General features: G+C 47.6%; 1 protein-coding gene across 1 annotated transcript in view; it reads left to right on the forward strand.

Moving 5' to 3' along the window:
* The window catches only part of shank1 (SH3 and multiple ankyrin repeat domains 1), a 153,410-nt gene that overhangs the window by 104,147 nt on the left and 27,405 nt on the right, over nucleotides 1–21,858 (forward strand). The window contains exons 14-15 of the mRNA XM_067974247.1: nucleotides 6,982–7,064; nucleotides 10,462–10,586. Coding sequence (XP_067830348.1) covers nucleotides 6,982–7,064; nucleotides 10,462–10,586 — 208 coding nt within the window. The remainder of the gene's footprint in view (nucleotides 1–6,981; nucleotides 7,065–10,461; nucleotides 10,587–21,858) is intronic.

Below are 21,858 nucleotides of genomic sequence, written 5' to 3' on the forward strand. Positions count from 1 at the left end.
CCTCCTTTCAGACGCTACTTCTTTGACCAAGCCTGTCCTAATACCTCCTTATATGGCTTGGTATCAAATTTTGCTTGATAGTTGCTCCTGTGAGGGACGTTTTACTATGTTAAAGGCGCTATATAAATGCAAGTTGTTGTTGTTGACCAGAAGGTCTGCAGAGGTCCAGGGGGGGAGGCTGAAAATTTTGGAGAGGAGATTTTTTCAAATTGCTCCCTCCCGCCAATGATTTCTCCATTAGCAGACAGAAGGCCCCGATCTTGGCCCCGGTTTCCCCCCGCTTTGCGTCCGAGCTTGTGCCTGTCCTGGTGCTGATCTAACGGAGCCGCCAATCGGTGTCTTACTTCAAACCAGCGCCACCGTGAGACGGGAGCAGCGAGGGGCGGGATTCGATTCCGACCAGCGCCCGTTAACACCGGCACCGCGGACTCTCGCCGCCCGGCTGTGGGACCTGCCGCGATTCCCCCCCTTCCCTGCCACGATCTCCAGGGGGCAGCATTTACTGACAGAGAGGATGGCATCAATCCCTCACACCGAGTGAGCTAATGGGAGGACACTCTTCTTACAAACGGGAGGGAGCCTCGCGTTTATTTATTTATTTATTATTAATTTAGCATCGAGCAATTATCTTAAAGTGAAAGACCCAATAAAAACTGGCAGGGACAATCGCCTTTTCTCCGCACCTATGCTGCTCCAGCTCAGTTGGGAGTTTGGGAACCGCCCAATTTGCTGAGCAGTCGCCATGGATACGCTCAACGCTCCCTTGGTTGAATTGCTCTCGAGTGCTGAGGGAAGGGTTTGGGACCTCCCCCCACCCCCACCCATGAGAGTCTGGCCTGCGACCCCCCCCCCCCTCCCCCGCAACAGCAACCTGCGCTTAGCCTTGCGTCTCCAACGTGAAAGAAAGTCCCTAGGCGCTTCATGGAGATGGAGGAGGGCAGCGGGATTAGACGCCAAGTAACGGTTAAGGAACACGAACAAAGGGTTGAGATTCGAGGAGGATTTTGAAAGTGCGGGGAGGGTTATCAGGGGATTAGGGAGAGAACTGAGAAAGCAGGGGGATTGTGATGGCTGAAAGACCTTGTCCACCATAGTGGAGCCAAGGGGAGGGGGAACGACGATGAACTGTAGGGCAGCGTCAGAAGAATGGAGGGTGTGAGCGGGGACTGCTTTGAAGGGACACGACTGAGAGTTTCAGCAGCACTGGGGGGCGTAAGGTACAAATGGAGGTGGGCGATGTTACGGAGGTGGAAATAGTCCGCCTGGTAGCTCATAGGTATAGTAAGTCCACCTAATGCAGGGTGAACTCCAAAGCCCAGATCACAGTCGAGGTTGGGAGTTAACCTGGAGTCTCCTGGTACCTTTTCCCATGACCTACTGGACAACAGGCACCTTTCAATGCAATGCTGAGCCATACAGACCAGAAGCAAAATCAGCCAGGGGTTCCCACTCTCGATCGTTCCCTAGGGAGTCATGCTTGTGCTGGCTCTTTTGAAAGAGCTATCCCAATAGTCCCACTCCCCCCGCTCTTTCCCTATAGCCCAGCAAATTTTTCCCCTTCAAGTATTTATCTAATTCCCTTTTAAAAGTTACTGTTGAATCTGCTTCCACCACCCTTTCAGGGAGTGCGTTCCAGGTCATAACAACTCGCTGCATAAAATTTTTTTCCTCATGCCGCCTCTGGTTCTTTTGCCAATTACCTTAAATCTGTATCCCCTGGTTACCGACCATTCTGCCACTGGAAACAGTTTCTCCTTATTTACTCTATCAAAATCCTTCATGATTTTGAACACCTCTATCAAATCTCCCCATAACCTTCTCTGCTGTAAGGAGAACAACCCCCAGATTCTCCAGTCTCTACATGTAACTGAAGTCTTTCATCCCTGGTACTATTCCAGTAAATCTCCTCTGCGCCCTCTCCAAGACCTTGACATCCTTCCTAAAGTGTGGTGCCCAGATTTGGACACAATACTCCAGCTGGGGCCTAACCAGTGATTTATAAAGGTTCAGCATAACTTCTTTGCTTTTGTACTCTATGCCTCTATTTATAAAGCCATATGCCTTTTAAACAGCCTTCTCAACTTATCCCGCCACCTTCAAAGACGTGTGTCCATACTCCTCGAGCCTGTCAACAATCACTGCCTTGGCCCAATGCATGAAGATGGGGCACTTGGGTGAGCTACTGCGTGGGATCCCAACACTTTTAGAACTGCACCTTCAGGAGAGGAGGAGAGAGAATTAGTTGGAAAATAATCCAGCTACAACCCGTTGTTGCCATGCGGGTTGGCGAAGTGTGGCACCAAAAACTTGGGTGTCTGTGCCACACGCAGTGCCACTCTTCACTGTGCCAAGGACTGTTAAACCAGCCCCCAGACGGGGGTCTGATGGTCGATTGGTGGGGGGGTGGTGGGGTTCAGCTTTAGACTGACAACTGAAGCCAACATAGCATCTTGGAGTGCACCAGTACACTAAGAAGATACGAATTGCTGGACGAGAAAAGACCAAAGTCCATCTCGTTCGCCTTCTACCGTACTGGTAGTCCCATGATACAACGATAATGGAGTTGTTGAGTATTAGTCTACAACAGATCCAGACATGAGGTGAGGAAAACCCCCAGTAGTTGGAGAGCTTTGGGAACCATAGGTCTAAAGTCACCTGTTCCTCCCATACACGCTATACTCACCACATGTCATGTCTCAAATTATTCATATACTATATCCAAAAGTGTTATTTTCTGGAAGAAATCTATCTAATTTGCATCTGAATGAATCAATACTCTCTGCTTCCACCGTCTCCCCAGGGAGCCTGTTCCATAGATTGGCCACTCGCTCACTGAAATATTGCTTCTACAGATTAGTTTTGAAATGACACTCACCGACTCTGCTGGTCAACTCTGCCGCACGGTGTAAGTATCACTTGTGTCTGCGCGGGCACCACTGGCTGGACTGCTTGGATGTTTGGTCTTCTCCCAAAATTGGGAGCAAGGCCAAAATCACCCTCGCCCTGCCTTTGATTCCATTGGCGCAAGACAGCGACATTGAGCGGATCGGCCCGAGGACTCAGTGCATTAGATAACCGTGAATCGTAGGCCTGCGAACGAGGGTGTTTAGTAACTTCCTTGAGAGGCCTGTCACTGAGCCCACCCCCCCCCCCCCACCCCCCATTCCAGTATTGTGCACAAGAACTCCATACTGAATAGGAACAGGCCATTCAGCCCCTCGAATCTGTTCCGCCATTCGATTAGATCATGGCTGATCTGTAACTTAACTCCATCCACCCGCCTTGGTTCCATAACTCTTAATGCCCTTTACCTAACAAAAATCTGTCAATCTCAAGTTTTGACATTTTCAATTGACCCCCAGCCTCAACAGCTTTTTGGGGGAGAGAGTTCCAGATTTCCACCACCCTTTGTGTGAAGAAGTGCTTCCTGACATCACCCCTGAATGGCCTAGCTCTAATTTTAAGGTTATCCCAGGAATCAGTTGAGTACATGAAATCTGCAAGGGTTGATAAAAAATCCTTTCTTGAAATGAAGAGGAAATTCTTCCTTCCCTCCCCCAAAACATGTGTGTTCTCCTTTTTCCATCCCTCTCCCAAAAAAAGTCTCTTCCTTTTCCCATCCTCTCCTGAAGGAGCTGGATGCAATCCTTACTGCTGTCCAGACATTCACACTTATACCTGGTGTCACTGGATAGTGATCAGGAGCAGGGGCCCTGGCTAATTCCCCCATCCTAACTCAATGGTCCTGAACCCCCGTTGTCACATCCTACACCAGGCGATTCATTGAACTGTTGAGGGAGCTCTTGATCCCTCATTACTCGAATCACAAAGGTTCTCACTCGGAGAATCTGGAGAAGGTGTTTGAGCTGAGAGGCAAAAAAACAGCAAGAGGAGATATCATCAAGCTGAGGAGGTCCCCAGTCAAATGTATCTCATAAGAGTTACCATCTTACCTACTTGGTGTTATCAACGCATTGAACAGACGTATCTAGAGTAGTGACTATATTCAAAAAAAAGGAATCGGGCGGGGGAAGATGAGGAGAAATTTTTTTACGTAGCAAGTTGTTATGATCTGGAATGCACAGCCTGAAAGGGCGGTGGAAGCAGATTCAATAGTAACTTTCAAAAGGGAATTAGATAAATACTTGAGAATGTAAATCTTGCAGGGCTATGGGAGAGTTGGACTGATTGGGTAGTTTAAACAGCTGGCACAGGCACGATGGGCCGAATGGCCGCCTTCTGTACAGCATGCTTCCTAATGCTGCAGGGAGTAGAGGGATCTGGACTCAGATTGAGTTTTGTTTCCTCTCTGGTTAGACCACATCTGGAGTACTGTGTACAGTTCTGGGCACTGCACTTTAGAAAGGATGTATTGGCCTTGGAAGAAGTAGTGCAGATTCAGCAGAATGTTACCAGGGCTCCAAGGGTTAAATTATGAGGCGAGATTACATAAACTAGGCTTGTATTCCCTGGAATATAGAAGGTTTAGGGGTGATTTGATTGAGGTTTTTAGGATTTCGAAAGGGATTGATAGGGTAGATAGAGGGAAACTTTTTCAGCTGCTGGGGGAGTCCAGGACAAGGGGACATAACCTTAAAATCAGAGCCAGCCCATTGAGGAGAGAAGTTAGGAAATACTTCTTCACGCAAAGGGTGGTAGAAGTGTGGAACTTTCTCCCACAAAAAGCAGTAGATGCTCGCTCAATTAATCATTTTAAATCTGAGATCGATAGATTTTTGCTAGCCAAGGGTATTAAGGGATATGGAGCCAAGGCGGGTAAATGGAGTTAGGATACAGATCAGCCATGGTCTCATTGAATGGCGGAACAGGCTCGAGGGTCTGAATGGCCTACTCCTGTTCCTATGTTCCTCTCCTCCTTAGCTCAGGGGCACCGAGGCCAATTGTAGTGCCCCAGCTGAGATCAATGAGTTCCGCACAGACGGGTGATCAAAGGTAGGAATTAATGGCCTTTGTTACTGCTACTCATCAGTCTCCCGGACATTGCACACGTGCAGTTGAATCCAAGTGTAGTCTTCAGGGAAGTGGGGTTAGAGATGGGGAGTTGGCCCAGTCAACCAACACCATTAAAAACAGATTAACTGGTCGTTCGGTCTCGTTGCTGTTTGTGGGATCTTGCCATGTACAAAATGGCGGTCGTGTTTATCTACCTAACAATAGAGACTGCCCTTCACAAGTAAATCATTCTATGTGAAGCACTTTGAGATATTTGAGAGATATGATGAGGTGCTATATACATGCGAGTTGTTCTTTTCTTAAAGACTCAGATTATTTTTAAACCTGATCCAGGGATGTCTGAGATATTTTGGACACCACTGTGTCGTTGTGATCATTACAACAGGATGCCAAACACTCTAATGTCCGCAGTCTGACCTAACTACCAATGTCGGTGATCACCTACTTAGTGACAGTCCTAGAGTGAGTGTGTCCAAGTCATGCCCCATGGGCCAAATACGGTCCATGAACTCCCTTTGGCCTCTTTCACGAAGCCTCTGCCGGCTCTGTCTTTTCACGTTTGTTGCCAAAACCCACTTAGATTTCAGCTCCGTTTGAAGTTGCTGGAGATCTGGAAAACGCTTCTCCCTGATTGGTCAAAATCTAGCAAACAGGAAGCATCTATTACCAGATCCTCCTGGCCCAGGAACTTCAAAGAGCTGAAATTTCCAAGTTTTAAGCTTTGGGGGAAAGCTAGTGGAAGGAAGGATGGGAGAATGGAAGGAGGGGTGGGTGAATGGAGGGAGAGGGCTGAGGGAATGAGGGGTGGGGGAGTGGAGGGAGAGGGGTGGGGGAGTGGAGGGAGAGGGGTGGAGGGAGTGGAGGGAGAGGGGTGGGGGGGTGGAGGGCGAGGGGTGGGGGAGTGGAGGGAGAGGGGTGGGGGAGTGGAGGGAGAGAGGATGGAGGGAGAGGGTGGGGAAATGGAGGGAGAGGGGTGAAGACCTTGCATATTTGTGTGTGGTTATCATACTTTTCATATGTACGGGGGTCTCACTTTTTGTGTTTATGGTTCTTGTTTTTTGGGGCCTTGCAACCTGTGAATGGGGATCTTGTCTGTGTGTTGGGGGGAGGGTCTCAATTTGTTGTGTACAGGGATCTTGCACATTGATGTACGGGGGGCTTGCATTTCTGCATAATCCTATCCGTGCCCCTCCCCATCTTAAGGGACCATCCATAATTGACACACTGTTTTGCTCTTCCCTAACCCCCCCTCCCTCCCACACCCCACCCTCAAACATCCTGCAGAATCACTGTGAGTGGCTTACAATAAAATGCCTGTAGAATTTGTGCCCCTCTGTTGCGTTTTTGAAAGGTTTGTTTGAGATCAGCGCTGTGCCAGTCATGTGGTGACAGGGCACTGTGCCACGAGCTGGCAAGATTCGCCTCCACCGGTGAGATTCCGTCCGCACGCCAATCTTCTACTTGCTGGCTCGGGGGGCTCAGCAGGAAACCAGTTGTTGCCCCTTTTGGAGGGGGGGAGGGGGAAAGAGAGTGAAAGGGGTTTTGCCACCTTTATGTGGCATTTTCTTGCCTGTCCTTGCTTACAGTTGGCATCTTTTGCAAGTCTAAAATTTGCAAAAGGGGATGTGGTAGGTGTGGAACTGGGAGTGGACTTCTGGTAGAATTTCATTGAAAATCTTAATAACTGATGACAGGCATCGGGAGACACTGAGGGATTGTGTGAGGTGGGGGATAGTCTTCTGTTTTCAAAAATCAGACTTTTGATATTTAGCTTAACTTTTGGAGGTTGCAAAAAGCAGACTATCCGACTAAAAGCAGACAGGGGGATTGTGGTAATTCTGCCCACACCTTTCAAACCTGCCGATCAGAGGACAAGGTGGGATCGGCAGAGGCCCGAGAGTACGGTCCCCTGCCTGGGGAACAAGGCAAGAGTGGATCGAAGTAAATGAAAAAATGAAATTGCTTTCTGGAAAAGCTGTAATGCCTGTTTCCTCCTTTCCTTCCCAGTGACTACATCATCAAAGAGAAAACAGTACTGCTGCAGAAAAAAGACAGCGAAGGATTCGGATTTGTGCTTCGAGGGGCTAAAGGTGAGCTTCACCAGTGCAGATGTGTGTTCCTCCAATTTGTTGTGCACAGTTGGCAGAGCGAGGGGTCAGTTCCAATGTGAACAGGGCAGATCCCTCACCCTCTATATATAGTTACATCGGAACTACAGCACAGAAACAGGCCATTCGGCCCAACTGGTCTGTGCCAGCATTTATGCTCCACATGAGCCTCCTCCCTCCCTACTTCATCTAACCCCATCAACATATCCTCCTATTCCTTTCTCCCTCATGTGCTTATCTAGCTTCACTTAAATGCATCTATGCTATTTGCCTCAACTACTCCTTGTGGTAGCGAGTTCCACATTCTCACCACTCTCTGGGTAAAGAAGTTTCTCCTGAATTCCCTATTGGATTTATTAACGACTGTTTTATTTTTATGATCTCTAGTTTTGGATTCCTTCACAAGTGGAAACATTTTCTCTACGTCTACCCCATCAAACCCTCTCATTATCTTAAAGTGTGTGAGGGAGGTAGAGTTTTAAACATTTTTTAAAATCCTGTATTAACAGCAAGCACTCCCTGATCAGCCGCAACTTCAGAAGAAGGTTCTGCTACACCACTCGTATTTATCCATTCCTCCCTGCAAATTTTTCCCTTTCAAGTATTTATCTAATTCCCTTTTGAAAATTACTATTGAATCTGCTTCCTCCACCCTTTCAGGCAGTGCATTCCAGATTATAAAAACTCACTGCGTAAAACATTTTTTCCTCATGTCACCTCCGGTTCTTTAGCCAATTACCTTAAAACTGTGTCCTCTGGTTATCGACCCTCCTGCCACTGGAAACAGTTTCTCCTTATTTACTCTATCAAAACCCTTCAGTATTTTGAACATCTCTATCAAATGTCCCCTTAACTTTCTCTGCACTAAGGAGAACAATCCCAGATTCTCCAGTCTCTGGGTCTGAAGTCTTTCATCCCTGGTACCTTCCTAGTAAATCTCCTCTGCACCCTCCCAAAGGCCTTGACATCCTTCTTAAAGTGTGGTGTCCAGAATTGGCCACAATACTCCAGCTGGGGCCTAACCAGTGATTTATAAAGGTTTAGCATGTCAGCTTGCTACTGGACAGCTTGGTATCGCCTCCCACTGGTGCAGTGTTATGAGGGGACGGCTGGATGCTGCTGTCCTAAGAGACAACAGTATCATTGCAGCCACGACTCCTGGGTGGTGTGGTCCTCATTGTCCTCTTCACCATCTTCATCTTCCTTCTCCTGTGCAGCCCTTCGCTGTGGCGGATCTAAGAATGGGTGAGCATCACCCCCTTTGGGGTTAAGGAGACAGAGATGGAGTTGGATGCTTGTGGCTTTGTGGTGCTTCACAAGGACGCCATAGCGACAGCTGTAGGTGCTCAGTCAATAACCTGGCATTGGCAAGATGTCGCTGACCTGGCCATCTCCCACGGCGAGAGCTGAGTACCTCACTGGGGAACTGGGGAAACCCTCCTTCAGTGACGGGCACTGTGCGCCAATTCATTCTGCAAGATGATGCAGTGGGTGAGGGTAGGGCTAGCAGTTGAGTGTGGCATGGGAGAGGTGAAGTAAGAGGTGTGGAGAAGGGTAGGGGAATGTTATGAGTTGGGAAAGGGGTTTTAGGGTTGTGCGTGTAAGTAATTGCTGTGAGAGAAGCCATAGTGCAAGGTGCTGAGTTCGAGCCTTCCACTAACCAGAGAGCACTGTGAAGGGTCAGATGAGCATGTGTTGCTTCAGAGGGTGAAGAGTACGCAGGTGCCCTGGGTGGACAAGGAAGATAAGGGAGAGGCGTTACCTTGCCTGCCCCGCTGAGGATGTGGAGCTTATTGTGAAACTGTTGTGCAGGCCTGGGGTGGAGGGAGTTGGCAGCCAGTGCCAGTACCACTTCCCTCCAGGTGGCATGAACAATAATTCTGGGTGGGGTGAGTTGGTGGCTACCCACACTCAGGAGTCTGCTCCTCCTGCCTTCAATGCCTGCTGGGAGGGCCCGGGTGAATGAGTGAAGTTGTGCTTTCTTCTCCTCTGGCTTGGAGCCAGGTCCTGCTGCCTTCTGGGCACAGGTGGTGCTTGAGTGGCCATAATTCTGTTGAAGTGCAGTAAAAATATTGCAAAGACGTGCAGTGAAGTTATTAGAGTGTGAAGTGAACGAGCCAAGCGCTGTTTGCTTCTTACCTGTTTGTCCCCCAATCTGCTGCTGGAAAGCACAGGCTCATCTGTCTTTGTCAAGGCTGCACAGAAGTTTCTCAGGTAGCTCAGCCGCTTACACTGATTTTACGCCACTGCCTGCATCAATGGGAATGCAAATAAGCAAACCAGGAAACTTGTGTGTAACTCCCTCTAGAGGCCACTGGCGAGCGCAACGCTTTTTTTAAAACTGGGCAACAACGGTGCAACTCATTTTGAGGAAATTCTAGGTTTGAATTGGCAATGTCACTCAGAGGCTACAAGATGGTTGGTGTGTCAAACTGGTATGGCACTGGGTGCTCTTCTGAACATGGGGCTGAGACAGATTGTTGGTCCAAGTTAGAAGGAGTTTTACTCCAGATCCAACTGTGCTGTAGCTGTACCTGAAGAGTGTTTGATGGGACATTGTAGAAGGAGCTTTACTCTGTATCTAACCCGTGCTGTACCTGCCCTGGGAGTGTTTGATGGGACAGTGTAGAGGGAGCTTTACTCTGTATCTAACCCGTGTTGCACCTGCCCTGGGAGCGTTTGATGGGACAGTGTAGAGGGAGCTTTACTCTGTATCTAACCCGTGTTGCACCTGCCCTGGGAGCGTTTGATGGGACAGTGTAGAGAGAGCTTTACACTGTATCTAACCTGTGCTGTACCTGCCCTGGGAGTGTTTGATGGGACAGTGTACAGGAAGCTTTACTCTCTATCTAACCCGTGTTGTACCTGCCCTGGGAGTGTTTGATGGGACAGTGTAGAGGGAGCTTTACTTTGTACCTAACCCAAGCTGTACCTGCCCTGGGAGGGTTTGATGGGACAGTGTAGAGGGAGCTTTACTCTGAATCTCACATGTGCTGTACCTGCCCTGGGATTGTTTAGTGGGGCAGTGGATACCTAAAAGTGTTCCATTTCCCAGAGTGAACATTGCTCAACTTGAGAACAAAATACAAAAAATAAGAAAGTTTCACAAAAAAGTGACAAAGGCCTAGCTCCCTCAGAGCCAGAGTGTGTAGTGATTGTGGACAGTCCAGTTGTTTTCCTTATTTTCACCAATTGTTCTATTGGAAAAGCTCAGTTCTTGGGCAGAAGCCGATACTGATCAGCCCTCCCTGGTAAAATGCCAGGGCTGACCTTTGCTCCCCTGAACTCCAGTTCACCCCTCCCCCGACTGTGTGGAAGCGATGGAGGCTTTCCTGCGGAGCTTTAGTCATTGAGCTGATTGATGCCTGTGTCCTTACAGCCCAGACGCCTATCGAGGAGTTCACCCCGACCCCTGCCTTCCCCGCACTTCAATACCTTGAGTCCGTGGATGAGGGAGGAGTGGCATGGAGAGCTGGACTGCGGATGGGAGACTTCCTGATTGAGGTTAGTGTTTGGATCTTTTCTTCCTGTCCCGCCGAGGCTCGCGTTTCTTTAATTCATAGTATGGTACAGCACAGGAGGAGGCCATTCGGCCCATCGTGCCTGTGCCGGCTCTTTGAAAGAGCTATCCAATTAGTCCCACTCCCCTGCTCTTTCCCCATAGCCCTGAAAATGTTTTCCCTTTAAATATTTACCGAATTATTGATTGTGTTGAGAGTTGAGTGGATGCTATAACGCTGCTTGGATATAAGTAGCAGGAGGGTGAGCTTTTCAGTTTGAGGGTGTGTTTTTTTCACTAGATTTGGGCTTTTTCTTTCTCTAGAGAATCGATTTTTTTTTTAAGGGGGATTTAAAAATTGCTGCCCTCAACTTAACTCAAGTCAGGTTCAAAATGACATGCATTCTTTGTAGCTGATTAATGTACTGGACAGGTTACCGGACGAGTAATCCAGAGGCCTGGATTAAGAATCCAGAGAATGTGAGTTCAAATCCCGCCATTGGTAGTTTGAGAATTTGAAAAATTGAGAAATTAAAAAAGAGAAGCTGGTATCGGGAAAAGTGACCATGAAATTCTTGGATTGTCATTAAAACCGAATTAGTTCACTAATGTCCTTTGGGAAAAAGAAACCTGGCCTCTATGTAACTCCAGTCCCACACCAACGTGGATGACTTAGCTGCCCTCTAAAGTGGCATAGCAAGCCACTCTGTTGTATCAAACCCGCTACAAAGATCACCACACAGACTGCAGCGGGTCAAGAAGGTAATCTACTGCCACCTTCTCAGGGCAACTAAAGATGGGCAATAAATGCCAGCCCTGCCAGTGACTGTGAATGAATTAAAAGAATTGTAGTTTAGCGGTTATCCTACTATTAAACTGTGGGCTGGTGCCAGGAAAAACAATATGTATGAAACTGGATTGAAAGCCCAACTGGTTCACTGACGCTCGATGGGGAAGGGAACCAGCCACCTAGTCTACACTGAGTGGTTGGTAATTCGTGCCACTCAGTTATAATATCAAGTGAGACGAGGGTCGCAATAAATGCAGGGTAGCCCGTATCCTGAGAAATTGCCAATGACGGCTGGGGAGGAGATAATGTTTGGGGCCGTAGGGTGAAAGTTGGGCTGTCAGCAGAACGAAGGGTGTGTTCAGGATCATCGGCGTCCTACTGTCAAGATGGAATCATCGAAAGGTTACAGTACGGAAGGAGGCCATTCGGCCCATCAAGTCAGCGCCGGCTCTGTGCAAGAGCAATCCAGCTAGTCCCACTCCATCGTGAAAGATTGGGAATGGCCAAGTGAAGGTGGTGGGCATTGGTTTGGGTGCAGGCCAGTGCCAGTTGGGGGGAATGAGTTGGAAGTTGATGTGGGGATGGTGCATGGGCACATTAAGATCTTGTCTATGCATAAGTCCCTCATAAATTTAATCCTCTAATTCTGTTATATCCCTCATCCTTTAGTTCTTGGGCAGAAGTAGATCTAGGGTCTGGCAAAGCCTCACTGGTGCCTCCCCTGGCAAAACCTCATCACTGATCCTTGCTCTGTGAGTCCCACTTACATGAAAGAAGTAATGGAGGTTTCCTGCAGATGTGTACCCATTGAGCTGGGCTTCTTGTAACCTTACAGTTCAGAAGCCACGTCGAGGAATCCGCTCAAAGTCCTATCTTGCCCAATGCCGTGCGAAGTAAAGTGATGTTTAAGATTAACGCAGTTTCATTTCCGACGGAGCTCTTTCTCCTGTCTGGAACATCAGCACAGGAGGAGGCCATTCGGCCCCTCGAGCCTGTTCTGCTATTCACTGAGATCATCGCTGATCTGTATCCTAACTCCATCCACCCACCTTGGCTCCTATCTATCGATCTCAGATATAAAATTATGAGTTGAGCTAGTATCTACTGCTTTTTGTGGGAGAGAGTTCCACACTTCTATCGCCCTTTGTGTGAAGAAGTATTTCCTAACTTCTTTCCTGAATGGCCTGGCTCTGATTTTAAGATTATGTCCCCTTGTCCTAGACTCCCCAACCAGCGGAAAAAGTTTCTCTCTATCTGCCCCATAAATTCCTTTCAAAATCCTAAAAACCTCAATCAAATCTTAACCTTCTGAGATCAATGTATACCATTGGAAGTTATAGCTGTCCTTTCTGAGGCCTGTCTGTACAGGCAGTCCTTTCAATGTTTTAATTTTCAATGGTCGGCTGCGTTGTGTGCCCCACCTGCCTGCTCCGTTCCTCCCACTGCAAGGCCCAACCTCTCCGCAATGTCGAAAAGCCAAAGAGACAACATTCCCCTGCCAAACGGCTCTCGTCAAAACACCTGACTTGTGTGAAAGCTGAGAGGGGACAGATTGTACTGACGGAGCACTCGATGACCGGTGACCTCGTCACTGGTGAAATAAAAACGGGGACACCGCGTTTCGCACAAAAAAAAAAGCTCCCGCCTTTACACCTCCCTTGTGCGAGCTCGCCCCGGCAGTAAAACAATGGCCACCGACTCGGATCCAGCCGTAGCACGGATTTAGCAATGTCACGCAGAGAGGCCACGGAATGGCTGGGTTGTGTGAAATGGGAAAATAGCCCACTGGTTCAGTAGCTCTTCTGTGGTTGTGGCTGAGGTGCATTGTTGGAGCAGAGGAAAGGGAGCTTTATTCTGCCTTCAATGGTGCCACGTCCGACCCGGGAACCCTTGATGTTAACACTTGGTGCTTGGAAGATGTCAGCCCTGGCTCGGTGGGCAGCACTCTCGCCTCTGAGTCAGAAGGTTGTGGGTTCGAGCGCCACTTGAGAGACACATAATCTGAGCTGACACTTCATTGCAGTACCGAGGGAGTGCTGCATTGACAAGAGGTGCCAATTTTCGGATAAGATGTTGAACTGAGTTCACTCAGGCAGATGTTAAAGATCCCATGGCACTATTGGAAGGAGAGCAGGGGAGTTCTCCCTGGTGTCCTGGCCAACATTTATCCCTGAACCAACACCATCAATACAGATTATACAGGTTCTTATGTCAGTGCTGTTTGTGGGACCCTGCTATGTGCAAATTAATTGCTTTGCTTGCCGACAACACAATATTGTCTGCACTTCAAAAAGTAATTCATTAGCTGTGAAACACTTTGGATGTGAAAGGTGCTATATGAATGGGAATTCTTTCATTAAATAGTGAAAGCTTATTTGCACTGCTTGGTGAATCAGTAACAAGGGACATAAACTCGGGATTAATAGACGAAGAGGAGGTTCATCTTAATAGCCAAGGCCTTAGAAATTATACTTCAGGGCTCTATTGAGAGTGAATGTGTGCAGGAGGACTGGACAATGGCCAATCTGGTACCCATTTCTAAATAGGAAGACAGAGCCAATCCAGGTAGCAAGGGCCAGTTAGTTTAAGATCTGTGGCGGGGAAAATTTTGGAGACGATGGTGTTTGAGAAACCTCATAGGATTCTTTGAGGAGGCAACAGACACGGTAGATGAAGGAATCGCAGTGGATGTAGTGTACATGGACTTTAGGAGAGCTTTTGATAAAGTACCACATGGGAGATTATTGGAGAAGATTAAGGAGTATGAAATCAGAGGGAAGATAGTAAACCAGATTTAAAAATTGGTTAGAAGGGAGAAAGCAGAGTAGGAGTTAAGGGCAGTTTTTCAGAGTGGTTGCAAGTGGACAGTGGTGTCCTGCAGGGTTCAGTTCTGGGGCCACTTCAGTTTACTGTATCTATCAATGACTTGGTTATAGGCCTAGAGGGAGTGGTGTTGAAAGTTGCAGTATCTGTCTGTAAGAGTCCTACATCTATCAGGCATCCATCACACTTCAATAGATCAAAAGAAAAAGAATGCCAGTCATTTCCTGATGTTTTGTTTTTGACCTTGAGAACCTAGCCTCTCCTGAAATACAGGCGCTGGAGGATTTACAAGCAGCTGCCAATCTACAGAAACTTTAAAACCTTGCAACATGTGATGTTGGCCACAAGAAATGGTCAAACTTTATTGTGGAACTTCCCGTGGCATTGCTCGTGGTCGGTGGGCTGAAGCACAGCCGCTAAAGTGGACCTGTGTTTAACCTGGCCTGTCCCTTTAAGGCCGCTGGCGAGGATGGAAAGATCGTCAAAATAAGCACACCTCCTCACCCATAGGAAGGTTACAAATTTGGGTGAATGTGATTCTATCTCTGACCCTTTTGCTGGCTGTCTCGGACAGAACCGGCTGCCCAGGTTGGCGTTTCTATCCGGTAGTGGTTGTGTTGTCTCCGCCATCTCAACGTTGCCTTAACACGGGGGTCGGTCCCGGGCAGGACCCCTGAGCAACGTGACCCCTGAGCAACGGCACACTTTCCCACGGCCAGATTGCTGCGCCGATGGTGAATCGGTCTAGCGGTGTGAACGGTGTACAGTGGAGGAGGTGACGGGAGTACCAGATCGCTGCAGCTGGATCAGATCCGTGGCATAAAGCTGGGGCTATAAGCCCAGTTCTTACACTCAACAAAATTCAGGGATGTCCTGCAAAGCACTGACTCAACTGGTCCATCTCGAGGGGAGGGGCGTGGCAGAGGGTCCAGGGCAGAGAACAGCAGTGATTTGTGCCACTAAAGGAGTAGATCAGTTTCCCACCCTCCCAAACCCCAACCCACAAACTCGGCGGGTATTACCCTGAGTAGAAGGAGGTTGAGGGGGACGATGCGATCGAGGTGTTTCAAATGTTAAGAGGATTCGATAGGGAAGATACGGAGAAACTATTTCCTCTGGTGGTTGGGGGCAGGGGGAATCAAGAACAAGGGGCACACAACCTTAAAATCAGAGCAAGGCCGTTCAGGATCCAAATCGGGAAGCACTTTTTCGCACACATCTGGAAATCTGGAACTCCCTTCCCCCAAAAGGCTGTGGATGCTGGGAGACAATTGGAGCTTCCAAGACGGAGATCGATAGATTTTTGTTGGGTAAGGGTATCGAGGGATATGGAGCAAAGGTGGGAAAATGGAGTTGAGGTACAGGTCAGGTATGATCTGATTGAATGGCGGAACAGGCCCGGGGGTGGGGGCTGAATGGCCTACTCCTGTTCCTAATGTTCCTGTGTTCCCCCCCCCCACCCACAATGTCAGAAGCTCACAGGTTCAGGGAGGTCGCAGGTTCAGTTCCCAGTCTGCGCTGCTTCAGGTTCACCCGGGTGAGGGCTTTGCTGCGATGCACTCCACAGCTGAATAGCTCATCGACTCTTACCCGGCTAGGCACTCACGCAGGGTGGGGGCGGTGTGGTGTGCGAGGGGCACATCTGGCATCTGTGAAGCCGCAGAGCAGCGAGAGTCCGCCTCTGGGAAGAGATGAGGAGAAAAATTGTTCACCAATAAAAAAAAATGGGATCTTGGTTTCGGGCGAGAAGGAGCGTGCTTGCAGAGGGAAGCAGATGGCGTCTGATTGAGTCAGGCTGCTGTGCGCCGCTCGTTCTTGGGTTCCGTCTGTGTAGCAGGAGTGTCAAAATTTTCTCGGAATGCTTCACAATGCAGCAGCTCACTGTCTCTGCACCCACCCCGACTATGAGTAATAACACTCTCTATGAAGCCTGATGTCAAAACTGTTCATTTGGCATATGGTTCACATCAGGGTCTGTTGAAAGTCGACATTTTTTTTATTGAAGTTTTAAGTTATTTTTGTGACAGCTGTACAAGGGAACGCTCATCGAGAATGACTGCTTCAGACTCGACTGGAACCAAGAATTTGTGCTGGAAGATTTGTTCATAGCCCTGCTTCCTGTGGTTTCCAAATTTTTGTTCTCTCCTGACTTGCTGGATGTTGTTTCCACGGCAACCCCTGGGTACCTCACCCAGGTTACCATCCTGCTCAAGCGCGCAAGGTAATTACAGACGAGGAAGGCCATTCAGCCCATCTTAATTCATCCATCCGGAGAGGTCCGAATGTTCCCCATCGCCCCCCCCCCCCATTGCAACATCCAATTGGTTCATGGAAGAATCAAGGGATCTCATCTTCACTACTCGAAATGAAAGTCCATTCCATGCGTTGATTACTCTTCATGTGAAGAGGAATTTCCTGATATCAGTCCTACATTAACCTTTTACTAGTTTGAACCCATGTCCCCCAATCCTACTCTCACAATTTAATTTAAAGTAACATTCTGCATTTACTTTTTCCAGGCCTCTAACTATCTTAAGATCACCTCTCAGGTGCTTCCTTTCCCAGCTGAATAGCTCGTCTCTCCAGTCTTTCCTCATAAACCCAGACCTTTGACACTGGAGATCAGCCTCCGGACTCTATTTGACCGTGAAGGGCATCGCAGCCAAGCCGAGCCCAATCCTGCCTCCTGCCCAGCAGGTATCACTGAATATACAACAATAGCAGGGACCCTGACTGCTTCACCCCCAACCTCTCTGCCAAGGGTGCTGAAACCAACTGTAACACTCCTACTGCCACGCTAGTTGAGATGACTTAATCTGCGTAGACTGGGAATCAAACCTGAGACCTTTCAGGCTCAGTGTCACTGGGCAGAGGAGTCACTGACTGAGCATCGAGGGAGTTTGTTATGCGATTTAATAAAAAAAATTACATCACATTTATATCGTGCCTTTTACAACCTCAGGATGTCCCAAAACACTTTACAACCAATGAAGTACTTTTGAAGTGTAGTCACTGTTGTAATGTAGGAAACGCAGCAGCCAATTTGTGTACAGCAAGCTCCCACAAACAGTATTTGTGATAATGACCAGATAATCTGTTTTAGTGATATTAGTTGATGGATAAATATTGGCCAGGACACCAGGGAGCATTCCCCTGCTCTTCAGGATAGTGGGATCTTTCACACCCACCTAAGAGGGCAGATGGACCCTCGGTTTAACATCTCATCCAAAAGACGGCACCTCCGACAGTGTAGCACTCCCTCAGTATTGCACTGGGAGTGTCAGCCTAGATTTTGTGCTCAGGTCTCTGGAGTGGGACTTGAACCCACACCCTTCTGAGTTAGAGTTGAAAGTGCTACCCGCTGAGCCACAGCTGACACTTATAAATACCTCACTTGGTTCCTGAATCATTAACTCTTTCATTCTCAGGAATTAGAGTTCAATCACCTCTTAGGCGAAGAAAACTAAAAGCTCGCCAAATCCTATAATTGGATTGGACTAGATTGATTCCTGGGATGAGAGGGTTGTCCTATGAAGAGAGGTGGAGTAGAATGGGCCTATATTCACTAGAGTATAGAAGAATGAGAGGTGATCTCATTGAAACGTATAAGATTCTGAGGGGGCTTGATCGGGTAGATGCTGAGAGGATGTTTCCCCTGGTTAGAGAGTCTAGAACTAGGGGGCATAGTCACAGGATAAGGAGTCAGACATTTAGGACTGAGATGAAGAGGAATTTCTTCACTCAGAATATTTGGAATTCTCTACCCCAGAAGGATGTGGATGCTCAGTAGTTGAGTATAGTCAAGACTGAGATCGATAGATTTTTGGACTCTAAGGGAATCAAGGGATGTGGGGATCAGGCGGGAAAGTGGAGTTGAGGTCAGAGATGAGCCATGATCTGATTGAATGGCGGAGCAGGCTCGAGGGGCCATATGGCCTACTCTTGCTCTTATTTCTTATGTTCTTATATAATGGCATTAGATCGCAAGGTTGATGCAGAAGGATATCTAAGAAGACCCTTCAATTCCCCCATCGCATTAACCAATTGTTTCTTAAATGACTCCAGGGTCTTTCACCTTCCCTACTGTACCCGGGAGTCCATTCTATGTGATGAACACTCTGTGTGAAGATGACCTTCCTCATTCAGGTCTTAAACCTTTCACCAGTTTGAACCTGTGCTTTCCGGCCCTGCTACAGATGGACTTTATAGACAATTGGACAAGTTCCTACGAACCATGTTCTCTGGAAAAGTTTAGTGCAATCCTCAGTCTGTCAGCTGTTCACTTGACCATAGGAGGCACCATAGGAAAGTTGGTAATAAGGCACCCTCTAATCCAGCAACTTGTTCACTAGTTCCGACAAGCCGCTGTTCCAAGCACCCATGCTTTGTGCTGGATTGAAAAACGTAGGCCCACAGGGCAGGGCCTCACCAGGGCTGAAAAGAGTAGGAGAGCAAATTAGGTAAATCGGGACGTAGAGGATTAAGTGATGCCAAGTTTGAGTCTTTTAAAAGAGCAAGTGAAGACTGAGGGAGGTGAGGAGTTCCACATTGTTCTGGTCCTGGGAAAGAATGAGTTAGAACAGGAGATAATACATTGAATCTTGATTTCAACACAGTCAGGATCAGGCAGCAGACTATGTTTGGAGTTTAGGAGGAACAAATAAAACTGACACATTCATATACACACAGATTAACCCCTACACTCTCCCTTGTGTGTGAGATTGTTAGATTTTTGCTATCCAAGGGTATTAAGGGATATGGAGCCAAGGCAAGTGGATGGAGTTAGGATACAGATCAGCCATGATCTCATTGAATGTTGGAACAGGTTTGAGGGGCTGAATGGCCTACTCCTATTCCTGTATGGGTGCACTTGCGTGCCTGTAACTGCGTATATGTACACACATATATGCAGTTACAAGCACGCAAGTGCACCCATACTTACATATATAGGCATTCACATAAACCGTCTCACATACCCATTTATTAGGGTTGCCAACTCTGGTTGAATGTATTCCTGAAGGTTCTGTCACATGACCTCCTGCCGCCAACTGCCCCGCCCCCCATTGGTCGCCCAACATGTCCATCATCAGATAAAGACCCTTCGTTACCCAATTGGATGATTCTTGACTGTCAGTCAAACAGCCTTTTTTCTCCAATATTTTTATGACTAATAAACATAAGTGTGGCAAAGAAAATGAAGAAAACACCATTTTTTGAATGCCCCTCTGATTTTTCTCTCCAGGTGTTGCTCGCTCCAGTGTGAATAATCTCCAGTTCCTGGAGACTCCAGGGCAATCCTGGAGGGTTGGCAACCCTACCATTTATACAAGCACAGACACATGTGTGTGCTTGCACACGTGTCTCGCTGTCTTACCTGGACTCACACGCACTTTACACATGTGCACATTCTGTCTCTCACCCTTGTATTCATTCATTCTCTCTCTTTCTTTCACACACACACACACAACACATGTGTGCGGTTCCATGCCCAAGAGCTGTAGAACATGAGCACATTAGTTTACTTGAATCCATTGAAAGGATGAGGCAAATATTTCACTTCTTTTTTTTTTAGAAAGACCTTACTGATCGGCAGACAGATGACGGAGAGTCTGATGTGCAGACTGTGTGGGGAACGTCGAGGAGATTATTTGGAAATTAAACCAGTAAAACCGGCCTTCCACAGCGACAAAATCACCTCCCAGGGATCAGTTTTAACAAAAGCATTATCTTTCGAAATGTTTCGTAAATGTCCACACGCTGTGAAAAGGCTCAGGGAAATTAGGAGAGGGTTTGTCTAGATGTTTTTTTTTTAAATGCCTTTAATCCAGCGAGTTCCAGGTCTGCAAGATTTTAAGCCTCGCAAAAGAAAATTAACAGCTATAGCAAATTAAAGAGACGGAAAGCAATAAAATCAATGTGGGGCATAATGAGCCACTTTCACCTCATTCCTGTCGGGGGAAAAAAAAAGTTGGGAAGGAGATCCAATCCATCAAGTGCGAATCTGAAGCAATCAGGGTGTATTTTGCTCTGTTTCCACCTTCACCCCTTCCAGCAACAACTTGCATTTAAAGAAAGAAACAACTTGCATTTATATAGCGCCTTAGGACGTCCCAACACGCTTTGCAGCCAGTGAAGCACTTTTGAAGTGTAGTCACTGTTGTAATGTAGGGAATGGCGGCAGCCAATTTGCATACAGCAAGGTCTCACAAATCCGATAATGACCAGATAATCCTTTTTTTATAATGAACTGACAGGATAACGTTAACCTTTTGAATGCCCGCGTGTTTCTGTGCCCGGTCACTGCCCTGGGGGTGGGCATGCACTGGTCATCTAGTTAACTGGTTGAGATGGGGGTCGGGGGGCGAAGGGAGGGAACGTGGGGCTATCATAACCATTAGTATTGTGTCCGTGTACCACTCCGTGGTTAGCGACTGGCCGCACACACTGGTAGTTAATCACGCTCCCTCGGACTCGTGGAGCATAAGGAGACAAGATTGCCACCGGTCTGTTGTCTGGTGATAATTTTGAAAACTGAAGGAAATGTCTGATTTTGGTTGCTGTGGTTTAAAAAAAAGAATCCACTGCACATACACGCAGGCAGATTCTGTTTGGCGCCTGGGTGTGCACGAGGGAAGCCATTTTGCGTTGTCATGTGTGAACGAGGGAGGATCCATTTCTCGCATGCTTGGCGTATTTATTTTTAACCCTTTGTATACCGTTGGGGGTAAGGGTTGCCTAGTAAGCCCTTCCTCCAAGAAAAAGAAACAGTCAATCCCTCAGATCTCTTCATATTTCCACCACTCAACTTCCTCGAGGCCAGGAGACATCCACAGGTAAGGAGTACCCTGGAGGAGCAGAAATCATTTAACATAATATAGTGCAGATTACTGGAATGACCCCATATGGATTACAGCATTGGCCATTTTTAATGTCATTAAGAAGCGAGGCAGATTCCATTAACTCTGCCGACTTGAGGTGACTAATCTGTCCTCACTTATCACGCACAAGTGCATCGCTAATACTTACTTTCCTTTTAACCTTTAGACATGCTTCCCCTCCACCTTCTTATGCCATGTGGAGTCGCTTAGCGAGCCCAACCAATTAGTGAACGAGCCCAACCAATTAGTGAACGAGCCCAACCAATTAGTGAACGAGCCCAACCAATTAGTGAACGAGCCCAACCAATTAGTGAGCCCAACCATGGACGGATCATTAAAATGGAGACAGCAAAGCCTATGAGAATGAGAAGGACCACCTCAGGTGACCAGCTTTTTTTAAAATTGAGAATCCTAGGTGAAGGGTCAAGTTCTCACAAGGCAGGACAACACCAAGATCTGAAAGGAGTAAAGGAGACGACAAGAATCAGGCTGTAGGGATTGGGTGACACCACACTTAGGGTTTTAAAAACCTGACAATTGAAGGAGACGGGAACAAATTGGACAAAGACCTGAGGGACCAAAAGGGTGGAGGAGAAGGAAAGAGAAGGTGAAGTTTAAGAGTGTGGTTTTAACAAAGCGATAGGGGGAAAGAGACATAGAGTAAACCCCCTGACTTTCATTGTGCTTCTGCTATGTTTGTCCGCTTACAGCCTCCTGTACATTTTGACAAGATCACTCACTCTGACACATACTTTTCCAAACTCTCGTGCTCACCCTTTCTTTTTT

Source organism: Heptranchias perlo, chromosome 40, assembly GCF_035084215.1.
Source record: "Heptranchias perlo isolate sHepPer1 chromosome 40, sHepPer1.hap1, whole genome shotgun sequence".
Taxonomy (NCBI): Eukaryota; Metazoa; Chordata; class Chondrichthyes; order Hexanchiformes; family Hexanchidae; genus Heptranchias; species Heptranchias perlo.